This window comes from Gymnoscopelus microlampas (assembly GCF_963454915.1).
Source record: "Gymnoscopelus microlampas genome assembly, chromosome: 17".
NCBI classification, from domain to species: Eukaryota; Metazoa; Chordata; class Actinopteri; order Myctophiformes; family Myctophidae; genus Gymnoscopelus; species Gymnoscopelus microlampas.
The window spans coordinates 29,344,718-29,370,719 of record NC_139954.1 but is presented as its reverse complement, the minus strand read 5'-3'; the positions used below and the strand labels follow the sequence as shown (position 1 = coordinate 29,370,719).

General features: G+C 41.3%; 1 protein-coding gene across 3 annotated transcripts in view; it reads left to right on the top strand.

Moving 5' to 3' along the window:
• The window catches only part of clasp1a (cytoplasmic linker associated protein 1a), an 82,551-nt gene that overhangs the window by 17,700 nt on the left and 38,849 nt on the right, over nucleotides 1-26,002 (top strand). For all 3 annotated transcript variants that reach the window (XM_084083938.1, XM_084083937.1, XM_084083936.1), the window contains exons 3-18: nucleotides 1,361-1,439; nucleotides 2,260-2,366; nucleotides 3,232-3,323; nucleotides 5,983-6,058; nucleotides 9,521-9,618; nucleotides 10,571-10,641; nucleotides 17,936-18,076; nucleotides 18,319-18,392; nucleotides 19,521-19,613; nucleotides 20,506-20,651; nucleotides 20,813-20,948; nucleotides 21,959-22,029; nucleotides 22,117-22,176; nucleotides 22,578-22,655; nucleotides 24,798-24,965; nucleotides 25,939-25,985. In XM_084083938.1, the coding sequence (XP_083940064.1) occupies nucleotides 1,361-1,439; nucleotides 2,260-2,366; nucleotides 3,232-3,323; nucleotides 5,983-6,058; nucleotides 9,521-9,618; nucleotides 10,571-10,641; nucleotides 17,936-18,076; nucleotides 18,319-18,392; nucleotides 19,521-19,613; nucleotides 20,506-20,651; nucleotides 20,813-20,948; nucleotides 21,959-22,029; nucleotides 22,117-22,176; nucleotides 22,578-22,655; nucleotides 24,798-24,965; nucleotides 25,939-25,985 (1,537 nt within the window). The remainder of the gene's footprint in view (nucleotides 1-1,360; nucleotides 1,440-2,259; nucleotides 2,367-3,231; nucleotides 3,324-5,982; nucleotides 6,059-9,520; nucleotides 9,619-10,570; nucleotides 10,642-17,935; nucleotides 18,077-18,318; nucleotides 18,393-19,520; nucleotides 19,614-20,505; nucleotides 20,652-20,812; nucleotides 20,949-21,958; nucleotides 22,030-22,116; nucleotides 22,177-22,577; nucleotides 22,656-24,797; nucleotides 24,966-25,938; nucleotides 25,986-26,002) is intronic.

Sequence of the window (26,002 nt, the reverse complement as noted above, 5' to 3'; positions counted from 1 at the left end):
TGTCAGTCCAGTGACATGTCATGTCAGCACAACTCCTCCTGTCTGTTTCTGGAAGCCATCTTGACTATCTGTGATCTGACCTGTCTAACTCGTGCTGTGCCAGCATTTGAGTGTATGTGTATGCGTGTGCGAGTGTAATGTGTATGTGCCTGTGTATGTGTTGCACCAGAGTATGTGCACAAGTGCATCTCTCTACATGAATGGCTACAGTCCGTGTTGCTGCATGTTTCTTTGTTTGTAGTGTGTGTTTATGGTTGTGTTTGTGTTCCACATTCACCTGATGTATTGATCCATCTGTAAATAGAATGAATAGAAACAAAGTGATCTGTGTGTCTTTTACTTTTACATAATGTGTATATCGTTGCTGTTCGGTGGAAACCTTGTACTGTATGTCCAATCTTGTTACTTTTGAGGAAATGGGAAGAAAAATAACCTGTGTTCGAATGGATGTAATGTTATTGTTATTTAGTCATAAGCTCTTGTTAATACTTTTCATTGATCAGATATTTATAAACCCCACAGACACACTTAACCACCTGCCGTCCCTATTTTGGAAATATCAATATAGATGAAACATTTCTAAATCTTTAAAAAACAGCAGATCTATAAGCTCATGATGTGTCTTATCGAAAGGGAGACCTTTGTTAGTAGTCCTGCGGGTGAAATTCTGTTTCAGCTTCACTTAGATTGATGGCTGCACAGATGGTTACGATGGAGGGGGGGGCTATGAAAAAGATGAAACACTGTATATGCCATACGTTTCTGTGTTGTCTTGTACACAGTAGTGTGTGTGTGTGTGTGTGTGTGTGTGTGTGTGTGTGTGTGTGTGTGTGTGTGTGTGTGTGTGTGTGTGTGTGTGTGTGTGTGTGTGTGTGTGTGTGTGTGTGTGTGTGTGTGTGTGTGTGTGTGTGTGTGTGTGTGTGTGTGTGTGTGTGTGTGTGTGCGTGCGTGCGTGCGTGTGACCCCTATCCTGCATTAGGATTACAGAGAGCAGAGGTCAAACCAGCCAGTGCTTAGTACATCTGCTCTGTGTGCGTGTGCGTGCATGTGTGTTGTACCTCTGTCATCATCAGTCAAATTCCCTCTACTGGTTTTCAGTCCAGCAGTCTAATCAGGGACTTGTTTACACCTGGTACATCAGGTGGTTGGAGCTAACTAGCAGTACCACATATATAACATAGCTAATTGCTCCCCAAGCGCAGCACAGTGGCTGCTCATTGCTCCTAATGATTATAGGATGGGTAAAATGCAGGGGGGAGAAAAAAAACAAGGTTTTAAGTCGAGTTCTTTGATATTAAAGTATGTATATTAATGAACGTTCTGTGTGTAATTTATGGTATTGTATTGTGTTCTCCACCAGGTGGCGCTGCTGGGATTGGAGTTGTTGTCAGCGCTGGTCTCCAGGTTACAGGACAGGTTCAGATCTCAGGTGGGAACAGGTAAGAAAAACAACATTTATGACTCTGGAAAGAATAGATACAGAAATGATGTCAAAAGACGGACATGTTACTAAACCAGTGGTTCTCAAGCTATTCTGGATCAGGGCCCACTTCAGAATCTTGTAAGTGTTCTCGGGTCCACCCATCTGACCACTTAACACGGCAGCCGAATGACACAGATGTGGTGGGCCGTGTAAAGTTTGACCAAAGGGCCATTTATTTTCAGAGCATGTTTAAAATCAGTCGATCGATTGTGAATTAACTGATGTTATATTAACATTAAAATCTCAGTGTTTTGCCAATTATTTGGGAGCCCACTTGCAATGTCCTCACGGCCCACAGGTTTGGAACCACTGTACTAAACCCAGGCCAGAAAACATTAGACCACATGGAACCCTAATAAACCACAGGGAAACCCCTAATTAACCATGTGGAACTCATAGTAAACAATTTCCCGGTGTGAAACCAGCACCATCTTGCTGCAGTGTGGCTCATAGACGAGACAAACACAGCAACCACCCAATATAAGTAATACATGTCAGTCAGGAGTAGCCTGGTTCCAGACGAATTTGCCATTTAAAAAAAAATTGCCCGTGGCAGATTATCTACGCAGTGATATTAGTCTGGTCATGCCAGGCCAAGTCAGGAGATTTGAACCCACAACCTTCAAGCGAGACTACCTACTCCTCCTGATTTGAGAAGTTTGAGTGTTTAACTTGTTCCTTGTGTGTGTGTGTGTGTGTGTGTGTGTGTGTGTGTGTGTGTGTGTGTGTGTGTGTGTGTGTGTGTGTGTGTGTGTGTGTGTGTGTGTGTGTGTCAGTTTTACCCAGCCTCATGGACCGGTTGGGTGATTCCAAAGATCAGGTACGAGAACAAGACCAAATACTGCTGCTAAAAATCATGGAACAGAAGTCTGTTTCGCCACAGGTAAACAAACAAACTCACACACACACACACACACACACACACACACACACACACACACACACACACACACACACACACACACACACACACACACTCTGACTCTCAAAATCTCTACTTACTTTGTCTTTAGTCATCTGTTTAACCACATGAACCCTAGCGTCCCTATTCTGGGCAAGTCATAATAGGTGAATATTCGGCGAAAATTGGCAAACATTCTGAGAAAATAACAAATCTACAAGCTTGTAGATGGGCTACTTTCGGTGATGAGATTTGGCGTACTGGGACAAAAAAGAATAGAACCAAGTATAGAGTACCGAAGTCCTGAGGTCACTCCTGCTACCCCTGGGTCACGGAAGTATTTTTTCTATTGAAAATACCATAGGAACATCTTAGATTGCGTCATATAAGAACTGTGTTCCAAAAATAAGCAAATCAGCCCCGCGATTCTGACAGGTATGTGACTCTGTGTCGTTTATGCTATTGAGTTACATTTGATAACGTCTGTGTTTGGAAAATGTTATGTATTTTATTGTTTTTAACTGTATTTATGGGACCACAATGGAAATAAGCCTCTGGGCTTTCTTGTGCCATCCTTTTGACTAAAATGTGCATTCTTTGTTTTGTACATATGCTTGTTGTCAATAAATCAATCAATCAATCAATTCATTGATGTTAATGGCACTTGAGGCATGTCCGCGTCCTGTAAAAGGATCTTTAACAATAGATTTGAAGACACTTGAATGTACGATTAATGTTGTTTTGTTGTTTGCTAATCAGTACAATGCCTGATAAGGAAATGCATACACATTGTAATCCATGTCAAATACTTTAATGTGAGTGTGTATGTGTGTGTTTGTGTGTACAGTACATGTGGGACAGGATGCTGGGAGGTTTTAAACATAAGAACAACAGAACCAGAGAAGCACTGTGTCAATGCCTCATCACTACACTCAACACGTAAGTCTGTCTGTCTGTCTGTCTGTCTGTCTTACTGTCTCGTTGAATTAGCAATGATTTTATTAAAGCTTTCTGACTTTTGTTACAATGGAACTAGCCTCGGAAACCCACAATGGAACTGGTAACAAAAGTAAAAAAAAGTGCCCTGGCTGTTCTTCATTTTGCATAGCAACCAGTTCACAGAAAACACACAAGTTCACAGAAAACACACAGAAACATGTTCACAGAAAACAGAGGCACAGAAAACACATAGGCCCTTATTTATGAAACATACATGCAACGGAAAAGTGGGAGTATGGTCATTTCCATTCAATGCTTGGCATTTTTCAATCTGTTGTCAATTGGACGTGAGCATAGTCTCGCGTAGCCAGACAACTATTCCACAATCTCCGAATGCTATATAGAGTCTGGAACTACAACTCCCGAAATCCGATTGAGGAAACTGGCACTTCCGTTCACGAAAATATATTTGAAAATATCTTTACATTTTCTTTTTTAATTTCCATTTCTGCTAAGCAGCAAGCTATGTATACTTAGATGATTTGTATTTATATTAGGATAAATGTGCGCGACTGTAAAGACGAAACGGAAGTGTAGAGGAGGCTTCACATCCGGTTTATATTCTAATCATGATCAGAGCTTCCGAGTCCCAGACTGTATGACCGGAAACATTTGAAAATTGTGGGAGGCAACAGTCTGGCCACGCGAGACTAACGTGAGCATAACCAACGATCAAATCTCATATCAATTCCCAAGTGAAGAATAGTCTGAGAATCTGACAGGCATCTATATATGCAGCCATGTTGTCAGGATGCGACTCAGGAATTGTAGGACCCAAACGCAGAACAGACAGTCAGATGCAGAGCAGGTCAAATGCAAAGGATTTATTCTCCCCAAAGTAAGGAATATACTGAGAACACAAGGTGAACAGAACTGGAACAGAACACCATGACAACATGTACAAACTAGCAGTCAACAGAAGACACATGGGAGTTTAAATAGACACTGGACTAACACAGGTGAAACTCAAATGAACCATAATTGTAGGGTAGGTCAAGACAGTAACAACTACAAGAAGACAGGAAACACAAGACCATTGCTACAAACTAAGATACAAGAAACACAGAATCAATAATCTGTACTATGAAACTATACACACTATAGGATGCCAGGTCAACAATGACCTGGCATCTGTCTACATAACATTCGAGTTAAGTTACATTTAGCCTTTGCATAAGCCTGCAAGGTCGTCAAGGCTAGGGCAAGTGCTACGGCAAGTGCTACGGACTAAGGTGGAGTCTGAAGAGGTGAGTCTTCAGATTACGGCATAAGACAAATGGAGACAAAGTGACTCCACATCTAACTGTAAACATTTGTCAGCATGTCGAAAGCTGTAAATAAGGTGCCTGTGTCATTGTCTTTGGCTTATCCATAGCAATGTTGAATACTGTAACGGTGACCTGTGTCATTGTCTTTGGCTTATCCATAGCAATGTTGAATGCTGTAACAGTGACCTGTGTCATTGCCCGATGCTCGAATGCCACACCTGAACCAGTGCAGGTGCTCTTCACGTAGGGGTGGAGAGTAATTTTAGTTTGTTAGGTTAGTTTGTTACAGTTGGTTAGAGTGGAGGTTTCTGTCATCACCTGTCAGAAGAGCTGCTGTGGTGTTAGATGAACCCTGCAGGGAAGGATCCATTTTATGGAGCTTTATGTGTTGATGCTGACTAGGACTGTGACAATCATGATATTGTAGTCGGCGATTAATTGTCATACAAATAATTGCGATTAAGGGCTTTGTAAACATGAAATTGCACAGGGAAGATATGACAGATAAACTTAAATATACAAAGAAATGACTGACAATGACCAATAATCAAAATAAATAATGCACCATGGCCAAAATGGGCCATGTATAATAATTTGATACATGTATTATATTTGTATTAAAAATAAATATATAATTTATATAGTGGAAATAGACGATCTACAAGCTTGTTTACACTATTTTTGAAAATATATGAACACTTTTCAAAATGGAAACGATTATGATGATTATGCAACATAATTGTGATTATCTCAAATGATTGCGATCAGACGATTTATGTAATAATTGGGACAGGCTTAATGCTGACGTGCTGAATAGTATAGACATGTGGACAACTGGAAATGTTCATGCTGCAATACAATATCTGAGAAAATCCCACATCAGTTGTGTGTGTGATCACTTAGAGAGTGTACAATTGGAACCAAATGGAAACTGGGGTCCCATAAATACAAATCACATCAAATGGGGGTCGGTAGCCTAATGCATCTCAAACTGGGTCCTTGAAATTAAAATCTTTGAGAATCACTGTAAAAAGTGGTTATCATTAAAATAAGCCAACTTGACTACCTGTATAGTTTGTATCACAACTATGTTCTTTCAGTTTTATTTCCATACATATTTCTATTTCCATGAACTGTTTCCATCCCCACTTTTGCACATCCGTTACGTTATTGCCTTTCTTTCAATGCCAATTCCACATTTGTGCATGGCAGATATGTTGTTCTATATTATATATTTCCTGTGCATGTTACTTCAGGGTTGTTGTGACACCTTTTTATGAACACTGATCAGATCAACACATTTTGATTTGGTATCGATTCTTTCCATCCAGGTACGGTGCCCAGGGTTTAACTCTCAGTAAAATTGTCCCCCACATATGTAACCTCCTGGGGGACCCCACCAGTCAGGTAACCTGCCAAACACACATTTACACTTACATTACATGTATATATTTGATAGTTTAATACAGAGATATAGAATATTAAATGTTGACAGATAATATGGCATATTGGTCAGGCTGATCAGGATAACATTTTAACTATGTAATAGCAGATCTACGAGCTCACGATGAGTCATGTTGTGAGCTAGTAAGTCTGTGAGCTATAGATCTGTTTTTGCATTTTTCCAAAATAGGGACACCAGGGTTAATGTGGTTAACTTCATCATGTCACCAGCTGTAATTAGACATCAGACAGCTGTGTTGCAGTGACATACAAGCTAAGCATGCATAGTGTTTGCTGTGTCATGGACCACAGATGCACTGCTGCTCACCAGCAGCTGCAGCAGTCTGCAGTGCACATGGACACTGAGGACCCCCGGTGGCTGCTGGGAGTACTGCATCTTCAGTACACTGCCATCTGCCGGGGGTCCAAGCCTTAAACTAGGGGTCTTGGGGTCCTATGCTGCTGCTGGTTTTTGTTTTGCAGTGGATACCTAAACAAGGCAGTTTACCTGCTGGTTGGATGCTAGCAGTATTCTGGTGTCCTCAGAACCACTTGAACACCGGCATCCATATTCTGGGGGGAACATTAGCCAAAAATAGTTGATCTACAAGCGTTGTAGGCTTTTAGATCGGCTATATCTGGCAAAGAGATTTGGTGTAGACAAAAAAAAAAGCAGTCCAAGCTCAGGTCCAGTTTATCAAGTCTAGAGGGTTTGAGTGGTTGATAACCACTATTCCAACACCTAACTTCTGTTAGAATAGAAAACCTGCTGTAGTATCTAGTCTGTTCTTGTGACCAATCTTCTTTCTTTACATCACGTACATCACGTCTTTACATAACGTAAAGGTTGTGTGATATTTCTTGTTAAAATAAGTGTTATATATCTCTGTATTATGTTAATAATCATTGCTAGAGTGTGTATTCAGTAACAGGGGTCTCCTTGTCTCTCCAGCTCTTTAATTATCAGAAAATACATTTTCAGGTTGGGATTTTCATCCAATCAGGAGAGAGAACTCATATACAGAATACAGGATAAACAATTGAAATTGGAAGTGATGGAAAAAAGAAGAAAACTAGAAAATGTGCTCCTCTGAGCACAGGTCTCCGCCAGTACTGTTCCTGATTAATCCTGTCTTACCTATTTATTTTACATATTGTCACATGTCACTTGACCAATGTTAGCTTGGCTGATTGTAGCTCACTTAAAAAAATATAAATGATTTTTTGAAGTGACACACCTATTTATAGGTTTCTATTTCGTCATGCGTCTCGCTAGCCAATCAAAGCACACCCTTTCAACATATTGTCACGTGTCACGTGAAGCTTGACCAATGTTAGCTTGGCGGACACACGGAAGGACGGAGACGAAAACATACTCTCCACCTCTGGCGGAGACAACTATTGCCCGTGGACACAGTGGTTAATCTCAAGTGCAAAGGGGCTACAGGGCTGACAAGAGCCTAGTACAGCCTAATAGATCCTATTAGAGTCTAGTAAGGCCTAGAACATACTAGTCTAGCCTATTCCAGCTGGACCCAGCCCTGTATAGCCTATTACAGTCATTTAGCTACCCCCATACCCTAGGCTATTCTCCCAGTGGGCTGGACTTTGTGTGCTGGAATGTGCCGGACTGCTGGGCTCTGGTGGGCTATAATGGGCTCTGGTGGGCTGTGCTGGGCTCTGTTGTACGGGGCAGTACTATACTATAGCCTAGAATTGTTCATGTAAAACTATTGCCGGTGGACACAAACCCATGTAAAACTATTGCCCGTGGACACGGTGGTTAATCTCAAGTGCAAAGGGGCTACAGGGCTGGCAAGAGCCTAGTACAGCCTAATAGAGCCTATTAGAGTCTAGTAAGGCCTAGAACATTCTAGTCTAGCCTATTCCAGCTGGACCCAGCCCTGTATAGCCTATTACAGTCATTTAACCACCCCCATACCCTAGGCTATTCTCCCAGTGGGCTGGACTTTGTGTGCTGGAATGTGCCGGACTGCTGGGCTCTGGTGGGCTATAATGGGCTCTGGTGGGCTGTGCTGGCTTCTGTTAGGTTGTACGGGGCAATACTATACTATAGCCTAGACATTTTCATGTAAAACTATTGCCGGTGGACACAAACCCATGTAAAACTATTGCCCGTGGACACAGTGGTTAATCTCAAGTGCAAAGGGGCTACAGGGCTGACAAGAGCCTAGTACAGCCTAATAGAGCCTATTAGAGTCTAGTAAGGCCTAGAACATTCTAGTCTAGCCTATTCCAGCTGGACCCGGCCCTGTATAGCCTATTACAGTCATTTAACTACCCCCATACCCTAGGCTATTCTCCCAGTGGGCTGGACTTTGTGTGCTGGAATGTGCCGGACTGCTGGGCTCTGGTGGGCTATAATGGGCTATAATGGGCTCTGTTGGAATTTGCTGAATGTATGACTTTAAAACAAATAATAATAATTATGTTTTAACCAAAAATATGATCTGTAGCGTCTCCTCTTACTGGTGTAATGTGCTCGTTGATGTTGTCTTTCATCTATTGAATACTGTGACCAATGCCTTCTTTTCCTTTCGATGTTCTTTACAGACTCTTGTACTTTTTCTTCCAGAGAATGTAGCAATCTTTGCTGTGTCATGTTGTCAGCAATTGTGGCTCGTCTTCTTTTTTTGTCATTTAGGGATTCAAGTGCTCTTTGTCTCTGTTTCTTAGCTTTGGCCTTCTGCGTTGCGCCTTTGCTTCTTCTTTCAGACGATGATTTCCTGCTTCTTCAGTTTGCGTAATGAGAGTTAGTTGCATTGTGTGATCTCAGCTGTGATCTCTGTTTGTACTGGAAAGTACTGTTATTGATTAATCCTGTCTTACCTATTTATATTACATATTGTCACGTGTCATTGGTCAAGTGAGCTTGACCAATGTTACCTCACTTCCAAAAACATAAATGGTTTTTGGAAGTGACACACCTATTTATAGGATTTTATTTCGTCATGCGTCTAGCTAGCCAATCAAAAGCATTGGTGACAACATATTGTCACGTGTCACGTGAAGCTTGACCAATGTTAGCTTGGCTAGGGGGGGGGGACACACAGCGTGACGGGAACGAAAACATACTCTCCACCATGCCTTCGGCCTGGCGGAGACAAAAACTAAATATCAGCAGACAAAATTGGAAATGGAACAGTGTAACATCTAAGCTGATAGATCTCTCCTGATTAGATGAAATAGACCTTCAGCAACTTACAATACTATAGCAATTATGATTACTATCAGAATATATGACTTTAAAACAAATAATAATAATAATTATGTTTTAACCAAAAATATCTCTTACAGCACCTTTCAAGCTCCAATCTGTGATTTATTTAAGTTAATAAATTGTTATTGTATTCATCTGCATGGTGGTGTTGACGCTGAGACGTTGTGTTGTGTTGTGTGGTTCAGGTGCGTGACGGAGCTATGGGTTGTTTGGTTGAGATCTACAGACATGTTGGAGAGAGAGTCAGAATGGACCTCAGCAAAAAAGGCCTTCCACAGTCACGGTACGAATCCAGAAAACCGCACGCACGCACGCACGCACGCACGCACGCACGCACGCACGCACGCACGCACACACACACACACACACACACACACACACACACACACACACACACACACACACACACACACACACACACACACACACATACACACATACACACATACACACACACACACACACACACTAGAGCAGACCTTCAAGTGTTGTGGAGCCATGTACACTGCCACACCCCCTCCTCTGGGAAAAGGATCAATTTCCTATTCTTGCTATAAAACAAGATTCAACTAGAAAGGTGCACTCCTTCTCCTCTGACAGGCTGGGTGGCCTACCCAGGGCTGCATAAGTCATGGGTTGCAGCCAACTGGACCCCGAAGAAGCTGCAGGGGGGAAATAGCGTTTCTATGACATGACATACGGTTAACCTTTTTTTGCATTTGACGTGTTGCATTTGTTGAGCATTGGTTCTCAAAGTTGAGTCCGGGGACCTACAGGGGTCCTTGGCGAGGTACCAGTGGGTCCGCAGCTAAATATGCTAATATAGCATCACAATCATTTTAACCACTTTAACCATTATTGTATACTTTGGCTATTCAAAAATAGCAGATATACAAGCTCATAGCGCGGCACCGAGTGCAGTGCTATGAGCTTGTAGATCTGCTATATTTGAAAAATTGTGAAAATGTGCGCAAATCTTTGAATATATATATATATTTTTCAAGTCAACATTTGTAACTCAAATCTTTGCTTCTGGGGGTCCCTGAAACAAAATATTTTGAGATGGGGGTCCGTGGCCAAATACATCATGTTTGGGGTCCTTGACATGAAAATGTTTAAGAACCACTGCTCTATAGAGGCCCCTAAACATGGGATTCTGCACACATCTACTCTCACCTACACTTAATGTGTGATGAACTGACTGACTGAGTAACAGTCTGTCTGTATGTCTCTAGGTTGAATGTAATCTTCAGTAAGTTTGATGAGGTTCAACGAGCAGGGAACATGATGCCATCTTCAGGATCAGGTGAGCTACATGATTAATCCTTCTAAACCCACCTCACACACTCTGTGTGTGGGTGTGGGTGTTGTTCCTGGGTGCATGTGACCAGTTCTGGAGGCCAGACAGCAAGCCTGGGGTTAGAGTAGATGAGTTTCCCCACAGGGGGCAGCTGTCTGCTGAGCTGATCAGATGTCATTCCCCCCTATAAGAACAGAGAGAGAATCTGTTCTGTTCTAAACATACTGATGGAACTTTCCTATTCCATCACAAATCAAAATATATGTCTGTTTTACTACAATTAAAGGTTAAAGGGGTAGGCACAATAAGCTAAGACTTCAGCCTACACCTTTTTGGTCTATGTTTTCAATGATAACAAATGAAGAATTTGTATTAATTTGCTTTTAATGACCGAAAGAAAACTACTACTACTACTACTACAATGTTTACAAACATAACGTAAGCAAGCTCTTTACAGCCCCAAAATACAGCAAACTAAACTACATTTTACAAGTCAATCACCAAGAAAGTAAAAATGTCCCCACTGCTATTCAGAGTTTAGCCATGCATGTAAATACTACATTATATTATCATTATGTATTTTACTGTTCTGTGCTAATGTTGAACTAAACTACTTCTAAAGTCATGCTACAGTACACCAGAGTTATAGTTTTGAAATATTCATTCGTTTTTCTGTTTGGTGTTTGATTTCAGTTTAGTTTTAGTTGTTCTAAAAGTGCATAAGTAGTTTTAGTTTTAGGAATTGGTGACTATAGTTTAGTTTTAGTTTTTCAGTTATTATGATGAAAACCTTGATTTATAAGCAGACATGATGTCAGTTTTAATTTCATATAGTTTTTAATTTTTAGTTTTAGTTTTTATTTAGTTTTCTTTTATTTACCCTAGTTTTTATTTTAGTTTCAGTTAGCACAATTATTCTTTCCCTTTTAGTTCCAGTCTTAGGGTTAGCAAACTATAATACACATATATAACACTGCAGTACACAGAGAGGTGTATTGGTGGAGTCACATTGTGCCGTTGAGCATGATGTCTTTCCTGAGGGGTTTCAGACAGAAATGCTGAGGTCACACACACCTCAGCACTTCAGCACCTAATGGAAAGACAGCTTCACGCACGCACGCACGCACGCACGCACGCACGCACGCACGCACGCACACACTCTCTTTCTGTGTCACACCGACTTGCTGTGAGGATGATGGGTGTTGTTATTATTGTGTTCATCATAATGACATCATGGTCTCATAGAGTCTCTAACAGCTGAGCTCAAATGAGCATTTAAGTTGGTCTGCTTGTCTCAGAGTTGAGATAACATGGAAACACTGAACCCTGTGTGTGTGTGTGTGTGTGTGTGTGTGTGTGTGTGTGTGTGTGTGTGTGTGTGTGTGTGTGTGTGTGTGTGTGTGTGTGTGTGTGTGTGTGTGTGTGTGTGTGTGTGTGTGTGTGTGTGTGTGTGTGTGCCCGTGAGAGTTCACACTTGTGTATTTAGTCTTGTGTGTGTGTAATGGATAATAACGTATTATTAATAGAGAGAGAGTGGTGTGCAGACATACAGCTCTGTGGGTGAGAGAGGTTAACACGTCTACTGGTGAGAAAGACAGAGAAGCGAAGGGAGGGAGGGAGGAGAAAGAGATAAACAGAGAGAAAAACACTGACAGAGAGAGAGAGAGCGTGCGAGAGAGAAAGAGAGAGAGCGGAGGCAGTGTTCTGTAAAACAGTGTCCACTCGTCTCTCTGGAAGGAAGGATTAATATGACAGTTGGAGAAGGTAAACACACACACACACACACACACACACACACACACACACACACACACACACACACACACACACACACACACACACACACACACACACACACACACACACACACACAGGAGGTTTTAATAGTAAACACCTCTATAGATGCTGATAAGGTCTTTAATGAAATGTGTGTGTGTGTGTGTGTGTGTACATGCGCGAGTGCATTCATGAGTGCATGCACACGCACATGTCTGTGTGTGTGTGTGTGTGTGTGTGTGTGTGTGTGTGTACACACATGTACATGAGTGCATTCATGAGTGAATATGCATACGTGTGACTATTTATGAGTGTGTGTTGTGTAACATGAGTGTATGCTAATACTGTACGTTTCGACGCTATAAAAATACCTGTTTGATGTTGTTGGCTGGTGATGACCAGGGTTGAGGGTTCAGTTCCCTGTCCTGTGGTACTGTGGGATTCCATCATCAAATATCTGTGCAGAATGGATGTTTATAAACACATTTATCAATCACATGAATCTATCAGCCAAAGTTTTTAGCTCATGAAACAAAACATCTCATGTCATAAAATCATTCATTAATTTGGTAATTTAACTGCAAAGAGTGTAAATGGACCCAGATGGACACACAACGGGAGACCACATTTCATTCAAGAGCCAAACCCCCTGCTTGGCATGGGTATATATTGAGTTTATAATACTACTTGTCAACCAGTAGGTGTCCTACAGTAGCTGACACCAGGGTCTAAATGTCTCAATGGAGGACTATATTTATTCAGCTTTCAGCATGATCACAGATGTTTAAAAAGACAGCTGCCATTAAAAACACTGAATTATTTTGCTGAAAAATGCAATTGCAAAAAATGCAATTGCCTATCTAAAAATCTAATAACTTAAGGGAGACCACCTCCAACCACTACAGATGTACTAGTTATATTGTATTAACATACTCTACCATACAGGTTAAAATAAAGTTTTATTTGTTAAAATAAGATCCGGATTGCAGCTGTAAACACTGGGGACTATGATGGGTGTGTGTTCCTTTCTCACATTCCAGAACTTGTATTCATTCTTCTCTCTCTCTTCATTTGGTGTCTCTCTTCATCCAAGCTTGACTGTTGTCATTGAGGTCTTCTTAAAGTGGTACCATTAGGACTGTGACAAACATGTTTAGGGGTCTATGTGGGACCTTTTCTAGCATAATGCACATAATAGAGGGTATTTATAACTGCAGAGGAGGTGGCGTTTTTTGGCTGCGTGTGACTGCGTCTGTCCTCAATACTGAGAGAGCTGCTTTGTATCGTGTGTGTGTGTGTGTGTGTGTGTGTGTGTGTGTGTGTGTGTGTGTGTGTGTGTGTGTGTGTGTGTGTGTGTGTGTGTGTGTGTGTGTGTGTGTGTGTGTGTGTGTGTGTGTGTGTGTGTGTGTGTGTGTGTGTGTGTGTGCGTGCGTGCGTGCGTGCGTGCGTGTGTGAGAAAGAGAGAGAGAGAGTCCTCCTGCGGTGCTGTTACATAAACGTTGCAGAGCTGCTGATCTGTTCTTTGTGAGCATGGGCTACATAATACATAACACAATGATCACTTCTTAAGAGTCTCATGTCTTACATCTTAGTTGTTGGCTCTCATTGGTTTCCAGTTTCCACCCAATATCTATATTATATACACATGTGTAATGTGTACATTATGTCTAAGTTGTTGGCTGTAATTGGTTTCCACCCAATTATATTTAATTGGCAAACAGACAGACAGACAGACAGACACAACTGTGTTAATGCATAGACATAATAGGCACGTGTGTCAGTGGTTATTTTATATCAATAGTTTTAATAGCTAGCCTGGTGAGTCACATGGCTTTGGAATGACTATACTGTATATGTGTTTGTTTGTGTATGCTTGCTTCGTGTTTGCATGCGCACGTGTGCATGTGTGCTCCTGTCTTGCAGCTTATAGGAGAGCAGAGTGCAAGAAAGAGAGAGAGATGAGAGAACACGATTCAAAGAAAACATACTAATCTCTCACACACACACACACACACACACACACACACACACACACACACACACACACACACACACACACACACACACACACACACACACACACACACACAGAGAAGAACAGAGAGAGACAGACAGGGTGAGATGAACCCAGTTTTATGAATGATATCATTGTCTTCCTGCTCTACCATGAGGGAGCCAAATGAACTGGGCCAGTAGCCCCTCTACCCACATGGTCCTGTGGATGAAAGGGCTTCCATGAGAGGGTGGCCTCTCTGTTTGTGTGTGTTTGTTTGTGTGTGCGTGCGTGCGTGCGTGTGTGGGTGGGTGGGTGCGTGCGTGCGCGTGTGAATTCCTGTTTGCTTGCATGGTAAAAACAACAGGCAACAGTGGATGAGTTGAATTATGTTGAGAAGTTTTTCTTTTGTTTTTTACAACATCATTTTTGGCATTTATATGGCGTAATGAAATAATAGTGTATGTAGAGAGACAGTAAACCGAGGGCAGAGAGATTCAAACCCGGGTCCTCGCCACTCACAAGAAGCTTGTGGTAGAGCTGGGCGATATGACATCAAATCAGTATTACGGTTATTTAAAACTTTCACTTCGATTACAATTAAAAAGTGTGGAAAGGAGACCTACATGTTCAACGTGTCCCATCGTGATGTGTTGTAATCTTGTAGATCTCCTTTTTACACTTTTTTGTAGTTTGTCTATTTTCACTTTTTGGACGCCACCCTTGTACAACAAAGTCTGGTTAATCAGACTAATTCATTTATTAGATTATAAAAAATCTAGAATATTTTTTTCATGTGGATTCGTTGATGTATAAGGAAAAAATTATAATTAAATAACAACTCTCGATTATTCGATTAACCAACATGAGTAAGATTAACTCAGTTATTGGTTCTAAATATCTGTTTTTATATATCTTCGGTTAATTGCCCAGCCCTAGCTTGTGGTCAGTGCACTGGTTGAGCCACCAGGCACTTCAGAGGAGCTCTGTATTGAGGAGGCGTTTTGAGGTCTATTGAAGAAAGTCTGTTGAAATATATGTTGAAAAGGTCTGTTGTAGAGCAATGGTTGTAAAACAAATGTGGGCTCAGATCACCCCTGTAAATAACTTTGAAAAAGAACGCAAGAAAGTAAAGTGCAACTCAGGTCTGTTTTACAAACTATAGTGGTTAAACTTATATTGCCGATATTGATGAATTCCAAATTTTATCAAAGTATTCTGCGGCACCCCTGGATTTGCGTCACGGCACCCACTTTGAGAAACCCTGTTGTAGAGCCCGACCAATGCCAGATGTGTCTGATCCCGATTTTGGACCACATTAGACCACCGGTTACCGATGTTGTTTGACTGATAGTTTGTCAACAAGTGCAAAATGTTCTAATCAATTTGAAAAACGTAGATTTGATTAAAGTTTCCATTTGAAAACATTTAACTTTTAGATTACAGACATTCTGGTTCTGGTCAGATTGTCGTGATGAAGGTTAAAACAAAACCTGTGCACGGTTGACCGTACGAGTGTGTTTGCGTGCATGTATGTTTTTGAATGTGTCTGCATGTGTGTATACTGAGCATGTGTGTGCGCCTTTGAACACGTGTGCGTGTGCGTCTTGACTGCTGTGTGTATGAGTTCAGTGCGAGCAGGTAGATTATTTTCTAAAGACTTTCCTAGTTTTTTTATGATTATGATTATTTTTAATGCTGAAGTAATATATGCAAACTAAAGTAATATATTTTCTAACATACTTTATATTGGTATGAAGAGTGAGAAAGGATGTGAGGCGTGATAGATACAGTACATTGACACCTACTGGATGGGTGTGGTCGTGCATCATTAAATAGATGATGTCTGTCTGTCTGTCTGTCTGTCTGACCGCCTGTCTGTCTGTTTCTCTACTATTCTGTGTCTCTCCACTCCGTCTTGTCTCTCTGTCCTGTATCTCTCTTCTCTCTCTGTCTTTACTTCTGATACTAACTAATGACGTGTGTGTGTGTGTGTGCGCGCACGTGTGTGTGTGCATGTGTGTTTGTGTTCAACTGCGCATGTGCGTTGTCTGCTGTGCTAATTGCTCCCATGACAGTGATACATAACGGTGGTATTTGTGTGATCAGCGTCTCACTGCTGTAGTCAATAAACTGCTAACTGCTCTCTCTTGAGGTGGTCTTGAAGTACTGTACTTAAGTACAATATTGAGGTATTTTTGACTCTATACTATACTGGAATGTGTCGGGTTGTGAGTTTGTAGATTTGCTATTATTATTACATTTTGAAAACTTGTGAAATGGGACATTTCTACATTGTGTTATTGATATGTGAGTAGAGTACTTCTTCCACAACTGGCTCCCACACCATGTGGGAGCCTCCTTTATTACATCTGCCACAAAACAGTTTGAGTCATTTCTGTACCAGGAAACGAGTGAATGTGGAATTTACGGGAACTTCAACAGTTGTTCTGTTTTTGACATAATTCATTATTGTTATTGCATTGTTTTTAACTGTAGAAGCACTTTGTAACCCTGTTAAGAAAAGCGATATACAAATAAAGTTTATTATTATTATATATTTGTTTATGAAATAAAAATATCTACATTTTCAAAAATAGCAGATCTACAAGCTCACAAAGCGTCACAATTTGACACATCGTGAGTCTGTAGATCTGCTATTTTCGCTTTTTGAAGCAATAAAAAAGTGTGAAAAACTATTTCAATAAAAGCTGTTGTGAGAATGCGAGCTGAATCTGTAGGCCCCACCCTCTTTGGCCCAATCACAACACATACACACACACACACACACACACACACACACACACACACACACACACACACAGACTGCTGGCGGAGAGCTTGACGGACATGTTGAGGAGGCTAGTGTGTAAGAGGATATGCTCTCGTAAGGAACACCTCTCCTCTCTCAATTCCATTCAATAATGGTGACAGCGTGAATGAAACGGGTGCAGAATCAAGACAACAGAGAGGAAATTATTTTGGAGAATTATGTTCATTCATAATAGAGTTGAAAGTTGAAAATAAGGATATTTTTGATATCTCGTTATTTCATTTTTCTTGTTGTCATTCTGTAGGATTGAGAGGTGACTCAGGTGTCACTGTGTTCTGGATTATTGCCAGAATGATTATACTTTTATCATCTTCTATAATCCCTCCCTATCAGAGCCTACCTGACCCCTCAGAGACCCCACTAGATTAGATTAGATAAGATTAGATTGCGCCCTGAGGTGTGGTCTGGCACAATCACGGCACAATGATATCTACAGAGAGAAGAGTCAAACAGCAATTGCGCTTAGACCTGCTCAGCCTCTGACCTGGCCTAAACAAGTGTAGCGCAGTACCCCAGCGCAGCATTTCCCTGCTATTTAGAGAGCGCCTAAGATAGCAGATTGACCCTACAGTATATATGTGGGTTCACGATATGCACAAACTGATTGCAATAAGAACACGCCCATGACTATTTCAGTCACGGTTATGAACATTTTGTCCAGTCTAACTAATGTAACCGCTGTTCTTATTGTTTTCCAGATAAGAACTTTGAGGATGAGGATTCTGTTGACGGAGGCCGGTCCTCCTCCTCCTCGTCTTCCAAAGCGCCCTCCAGTGGCCGGAGGACCACACCCAGTGCTGTCAGGCGACCCAGTGCAGGCACTCTGGCCAAGATCACAAGTTAGTGGCTACTGTAAAACTACTATTAATACTACTACTACTACTATTACTACTAGTGCTAGTACTGCTACTGCTACTAGTACTGTATGCTACTACTACTACCATTACTAATTCTGCTACTACTACTACCACCGCCCGTATTCCTATTACCACTCTTACTATTAGTACCATTATCTGTATTACTTTTACTGCTAATGCTGCTGTTGTGGTGTAGAGATGTAAGGGAGGTGTTTGTTGTTCAGGTAAAGAGGCTGCTGCAGGAGCTGTAGATGAAGACGACTTCATCAAGTCCTTTGAAGATGTTCCATCTGTTCAGGTGCAGTACACCGGATCTATCTATCTATACACAGTATATCGTTTCTGTCAGGCAGAAACCTCTTATAACCATATATCTTACCCATATGACTTCATCATACTATACTACAGTGTCACACAAAAGTAGCAAAAAATAGCCGATCTACAAGCTCACAACGAGGTTGTATCTATTTTTGCTATATTGGAAAAGCTTGGAAATTGAAATTGTGTTTATGGGTTTTATAAATATTGAACCAATGAAAACTATTAACTAGAGCTTGGGAGTAATAACTACTTAAGAAAAACAACTCGCAATTATTATAATTTTTTTAATATACACCCAGTGTGTGTTAGAAACTAAATAAAAATGCAGTAAACAAAATTACACAAATCTAAGTCTGACATGAGTCCATACAGTTTATCTATATCCATATCTGTGTGTCATTTGACATTCACAAACAAAAAGAAACAAAGCAAATTAAACTAATACTAATAATGCTAAATTATAATAGTGATAATACTAGTGACATTAATAAATAAATAAAATAACTACATTGAATCCATTGGAACAGAGGTGTCTACGTGTGGGAGAGGTCAGAGTCATTACCACAAGACACTTCAATTGTTTTTGTTGTTGTTGTAAATCAGTCAGGATATTTCTGTGAATGATTGAGATTGGTCATTTGCTGTGCGTGCAGAGTGTACCCGCAAGACCAGTGGCCAAGAAGTCACATGGACTAAACCGTTTTTCTTGTATCAGATCAATGTGAACCTGGCTAGTTGTCATTTCCTATCAAGCAGTAAAACTGCTATAGTGTAACGTGACTGATGAGCCCACTGAAATGTGACTTACACATCACACACAAGCACAGAGACACACACGCATTACTGGTAAACATATGGTAACATTTCAATGTGCCAAATTGGAGAAATTTAACCTAACAATCACCTACACTCAAAACATATACATGTATCTGAATTTTGACTTTTCACCAAACAAATACCTTTGTAGGTCAGTTCACCATTGCTATGGAAACCATGTAAGAAGGTCAAATTCTATCTTTGGTAAACATATGGTAACATTTTACTGTGCCTGATTGGAGAAATCTCACATCACAATCATAATTAAGTAACGTGTTGTTTTGTACAGATCTACTCCAACAGAGAACTGGAGGATCAACTGGCTAAGATCAGAGAGGTTCTGAATGATGACAAACATGACTGGGAACACAGAGTGACCGCGGTAAGAACCTGACTGACAGACAGGCAGGTTGACATTGAACCTGACAGACACACAGACAGATAGAGAGGTTGACATTGAACCAGACAGATAGGGCTGTCACGATTACAAATTTAAGTTGACGATTAATTAGTTGTCACACAAATAATTGTGATGAACGATTTCATTGTGTTTTTTTGACATTGAAACATATGAATACGCATTTAATTTCTGTTTGGCCTTTTAGGCTTTGTAATGACAAATAACTTAAATATACAAAGATATTACTGACATATTTAATTAGCCTGGTTCCAGACAAATCTGCCTTTGCAAAATTGCATTGCACTTTAGCACTCGGCAGATTAGTTCTGGCCCCCCTCAATAGAGATTTCATTTCTCTCCCTCCGAAGTCGTGAGGGACCAATCAGGGCCCAGTATCCAAATGTGGCCGGGCTTATCACCTTATTTGGATCTTTATGTAATCGCCCCTTGGAAAAATATCTATCGTTGATAGGGACCAGACTAATATCCACGCAGTGTGTCGTGTGATATTGTCTGGCCACGCGAGGCTAATATTTAATGACTTTATACTTAAAAAGAAAAAAAACATTAATAGTGGAAATAGCAGATCTACAAGCTCACAACGCGTCGCATCGCAACGCGTTGTGAGCTTGTAGAGCTGCTATTTCCACTATTTTTGAATAAAAAATCCTCAACATGGAAACGATAATGACGATTGTGATTATCTCAAATATTGCGATTAGATGATTACGTAATAATTGTGACAGACAGACAGACAGACAGACAGACAGACAGACAGATAGAGAGATTGACAGACAGACATTTAATTCCCTCTCTCTCTCTGTGTTTCTCTCTCTCCCTCTCTCCCCATCCTGTGCTGCTCCTGGTGGTTCAGTTAAAGAAGGTGCGCTCTGTGATCATAGCAGGAGCGCCGCAGTATGAGGGCTTCTCCCAGCAGCTGCGCCTCCTGGAGGCGCCACTCAAACTGTCAGCCAAGGACCTCCGATCACAGGTGGTCAGAGAGGCCTGCCTCACCCTGGGGTAAGAGAGGGGAGGGGAGGATGCACATGTACATGTACATGTGTTCTTATGTGGGTTAATGTATTATAAAAAAAATGTTTTTCATTTGGAAACTGATGAGGCAGAACTCTCTCTCTCTCTCTCTCTCTCTCTCTCTCTCTCTCTCTCTCTCTCTCTCTCAGATACTTGTCATGGTTGCTAGGTAATAAGTTTGACCACGGAGCAGAGAGCATCATGCCCACGCTGTTGAACCTGGTTCCTAACAGTGCCAAGGTCATGGCCACGTCAGGGATCGCCACCATACGCCTCATACTCAGGGTAAATACACCTCCCACCGCTCCACGGTGTCGCCCCCAAAATGTAGATCGGTTATTTTTGCCGAAGACATTTGGTGTAGGTGGAAAAAAGCGGTCAAAGTACAGATGTAACTCAAGTCCGGGTCTGTAAGACTAGAGAGTTAAGTGGTTAAAATAGACCAGTTGTTATATTTTACGGTAGATACAATAAAACAAATCCTCATTCGCTTCTCAAATTCTCAAATATTGCAAACCACCAGCCACTTGAATTTCTCCTTCTTTTAAATTAATTGCAAGTATTTTAGCACATCTATGCAAATAAATATGTACCGTTGTGTACAATTTGCATAGTTACAGCCATCAGCCAATCCCTATAAGTAATGGAAGGTGTCATCAGTGTCGAGACCAAATGTCTCTGCTTGCTGCAACGTGCTGCATGTGATGACATCACATGCAGCACATTGCATGGGATGGTTGCGGCAGTGGTGGAAAGTAACTAACTAAGTATGTTTACTCGGGTACTAAACTTAAAAAAATGTTGAGGTACTTTTACTTTTTTTTATTTACATTATACTTCTACTCAACTACACTGTACTTTTTACTCCACTACAATTATTTGACAGCTTTAGTATGTTTTGTAATTAATACAAAACAACATGTATTATTATAGGTCAATCTACACAGCAGCATTAAGTGATTAAAGACATTAATGCATTAATAATTACAATCCAATAATATGATTGTGAAATGGACCATTCAGCATAATTTACGTTTGGTACTGTAAGTATATTTTGAAATATCTACATTCATGCTGGTAGATGCACACACTGTAATGATCCAACTCACAGATAGTGTATTTTCTCAAAATACATTAAAAATAAATGAAGAAATGAAACGAAAATGAACTGATTAATAATGGCCACACAATGGTTCTCCTTTGAAACGCTGTCAAGCTACAGTACAGTAGGATTGTTGTTGGACATTGGAGGGGCATTGTGGCTAATCTACTGTGTGTTTCTCTGTGTCTCTCAGCACACACACTTCCCTCGTCTCATCCCCATCATCACCAGTAACTGCACATCCAAATCAGTGGCTGTCAGGCGGTAAGGACTCGCAATTCACTGTTATATATACTGAGACTCAGTGACTCCGACACATAATAATTAACTCACATTGTTTTGTCTCTTCAGACACTGTTATGAGTTCCTGGATCTCATACTGCAGGAATGGCACGCCAAAACACTGGAGAGGTGAATGTCCTCTCCTCTCCTCTCCTCTCCTCTCCTCTCCTCTCCTCTCCTCTCCCATGTTGACATTTAATTCGGTAGCATGGCTCTGTGTTGGCTGGGTGAGCGACTGATGAGGCTGCTTAAATTGATGAATCCCTAAAAGAGACATTATCATCTTCATCATCTTCCCAAAGACCCCCACCCTCCCAGCCTACAGCTGACTTCCTGTCTCTGTAACTATGACAACTCCGATGGCAGGGAGTTTAAAAAGCATGCGGGAAAACCTCCAGGTTCATATTTTCTGTGGACCTGGAGAGGAGAAGAAAGAGATAGATAGATAGATATATAGATAGACAGACAGACAGTCAGTCAGTCAGTATTTGGTGTGTGTTTGACTGCATCATGTTTCCATACTATCCCAGACACGTAGCCGTCCTCACTGAGACCATAAAGAAAGGAATCCACGATGCTGACTCTGAGGCCAGGTCCATCGCCCGGAAGTAAGTACCTACACACTCACATTTCTGTTACTTTACAAATACAACTGATCTTTCTTCAGTGTTATATTGTTGAATCAGATTACAATGATGTTGTTGTTGCTGCTGGTGACACAGTTAGGAAGTGAAAACAAAAGCTCACTGTAACATCTGAGTGCTGTGAAGTGTTTTCACAGCCTGAATAGAAGTTAGTGACAAATAAACAAACTATCTTCTGCACACACTCTGCTTTTGACAACATGTGAATGAAATGTATTACTTTATGAATCATGTTCTCATATTTACTTAACCATATGGGCATATCATAATAGGCATAAAAACATAACAGAACATAAAAAAAAACAAAAAAAAAACACTGGTGTTGATGTTAAAGACTGTATTGTTTCTTCTTGATAGCTACTGCTGGTAGCCCACAGCGTGACTTGATGTGAAACATTGCCATCTTGTGGCCAGAGATTGAGCTACCCCCCAGAAAGATCTGAAAATCCCTTTGCTTTCATTTTGTGTTTGACTCAAAGAGAGTCTAAAAGCCCTCCCGCTGGTGGTAGGTGGTTTACTGGTTAGAGGCTTTTAACAACATGCAGTTCAAGAGTTATGAAAGGTTGGGCAAAGCTGCATAAATAGAAGCCCCACATAGGGGACAGGGCAGGGTTGGACCATTGTAGTGCCCTGCTGCCTGCTAGTGGGGCTAAAAATAGAAGATCATTCCCATATATTTTTATTTTACATGATTTAGTTTTAGAACCAAAGTTTCTAGTTTTTACTGAGTTACGGTACCATATGTCAGACATGATTGTTCATTATTTTAGTCCACTTTATTTTTTTCATTGCTAGTTTCCATTTTAGTTAATGTTTTAATTTACTATAATCACCTCGCTGGTTAGAAGAACATGTGATGTAGAGATGATCTAATGTATATTTATTGTTATGATGGCATTAAGGATGGTTATCTTATCTATTAATAATAGCATGTATCTCCATCTAGCTGATTCATCTGTAGCTAAACAATCCAGATTAGATTGCAAGCTACAGTAACTGCTGTTTAAGTTCTAAATCTAAATGAGTTTCTGACTCAAATTGTTAAAACATTTAAATATCAAATGTTATAATATTTTAATCTTTACGTAGTAATGCATCATTATAGATCAGCATGGAATACCAAGATGGTGTCACACGGCTTTACAATACCAAAGATGGTTAATTTATGAAGATACACCATCCCAGTTGGAGCCACTGGAGGCGAAATGGTACACAAATCCTACAAATGGTCTCCTAAGTGGGCGCCGTTTGACGGCAGATCTCGCCTATGTTTACTGGTGCTATAGATCCCGCGAGGAGAGTGTGTAGCTGGGACAGTGAAAGGTCGATAATAAAGTTGATTTTCTCCTTATTTGTCTCCCCGTAAAAAAAAGCCATTTTAGTATGAAAAGCTTAGGAAGATGGTGTGGCTTGTGACGATCGGGTCCAATATTTAGTTCAGTGATCATGGGGCTAAAGAACGGTTCAGAAGCTGTGTTCACGTTCACTCTTCCATTGGAAATAATAAGACTCCAACCTGCTTCCGGTCTCCTAAAAAGGCGGCCACCTACAGCATTGGTTCTCTAAGTGGGGTCCGGGGACCCCCAGGGGTCCTTGAGGAAGTTCCAGGGTGTCCCCAGCTAAATGATGGATAGACAGGAACCAAATGGACCCTTATGGGTCTGTAACTCTGAGAGTGTACAAATGGAACCAAATGGACCCCAACGGGTCCATTTGGTTCCATTTGTACACTCTCAGAGTTAAATTAACATTGATTTTACAATATAAATTGGGGTCCCAGAGATAGAAATGCCATTAAATGGGGGTCCGTAGCCTAATGCATGTCAAACTGGGGGTCCTTGTGTTGACAAAGGATGAGGCCGCACAGCTCGAGCCGTAAAAACCTTCTGTTATGGGGGTCCCTGCCTGGCATATCTTTTCAAATAGGGGTCCGCGGGCTGGTCCTTGACATGAAAAAGTTTGAGAGCCACTGACCTACTGTACTTCACGCAGATACAGGAAGTAAACCGTAGATGGCATGTCTTTCTTTATTTTTTCCCCCCGTCTTGGAGGATACATCAAAATGTGATCTAAACCACCCCTGTCTCCGCCCCCTGTCTCTGATAGGTGCTACTGGGGTTTCCACGGCCACTATAGCCGGGAGGCGGAGCATCTGTTCCAGGCTTTGGAGTTGACCTATCAGAGAGCTCTCCAGTCTCACCTGAAGGGTTCCGACAGCGTGACGTCTCTCCCCCAATCGGATCGCTCCTCCTCCTCCTCGCAGGAGAGCCTCAAGTGAGAACACAACGCAATATGCACTCATAAACGCACACTCACACACACACTTTGGAACTCACACCAGTCCTCCGTGACCTCCACTGGCTCCCGGTCAAACACAGAATCGACTTCAAAATCCTCATCACCACCTACAAAGCCCTTAACCACCAGATACCCCAATACATTTCCGACCTCCTTCACAACCACGTCCCCACCCGTTCCCTCAGATCCAGCGATGCCAACCTCCTCAAATTCCCCACCAAAAAAACGAAGTGCACCTGGGGTGATAGGGCATTCTCCGTTGCAGCACCCACCCTCTGGAACCCACTCCCACCTCACATCAAAACCGCCCCCACCCTTGCCGTGTTCAAAACCTCCCTCAAAACCCACCTCTTCAGAACTGCTTTCCCCACCTAGCTGATCTCCTACCACCCTAGTCTCAACTTTTGTTTTATTCCCTGGCCTTCTGTAGCCTTTTTAACTTTTTATTCTCTGTATTTTCTTATTAAAGTTGTTTTGTTTTGATTGTGTTCTACTTAGTTTAGCTTTGTAAAGCGACTTTGAGTACTCAGAAAAGCGCTATATAAATTCCAGGTATTATTATTATTACACTTTGGGATGATTGTCTTCATTTATCCAATTTACATATTGTCGCTGTCGGGTGGTAACCTCCTATTTCCAACCCTTTCCTTCCAGGAAATGGAACAAAAATGTTCAGAAATAGTGAAAATAGCACATCTACAATACGTCGCATTGTGAGCTCACATAAAAAGATGAAATATGAGATACAAGCTTTACGACCTTCAGCGGTGGTATCGTGTGTGTGTGTGTGTGTGTGTGTGTGTGTGTGTGTGTGTGTGTGTGTGTGTGTGTGTGTGTGTGTGTGTGTGTGTGTCTGTGCATGCGTGTGTGTGTGTGTGTGTCTGTGTGTGTGTCTGTATGAGTGTCTGCCCATTAAGGTGACTGTGTCTGTCTGTCTGTCTGTCCCCAGCCGGCCGCTGTCAGTGAAGAGTGTCATTGGAGGAAGCATGACGAGGAGTAAGCCAGCTACTTCC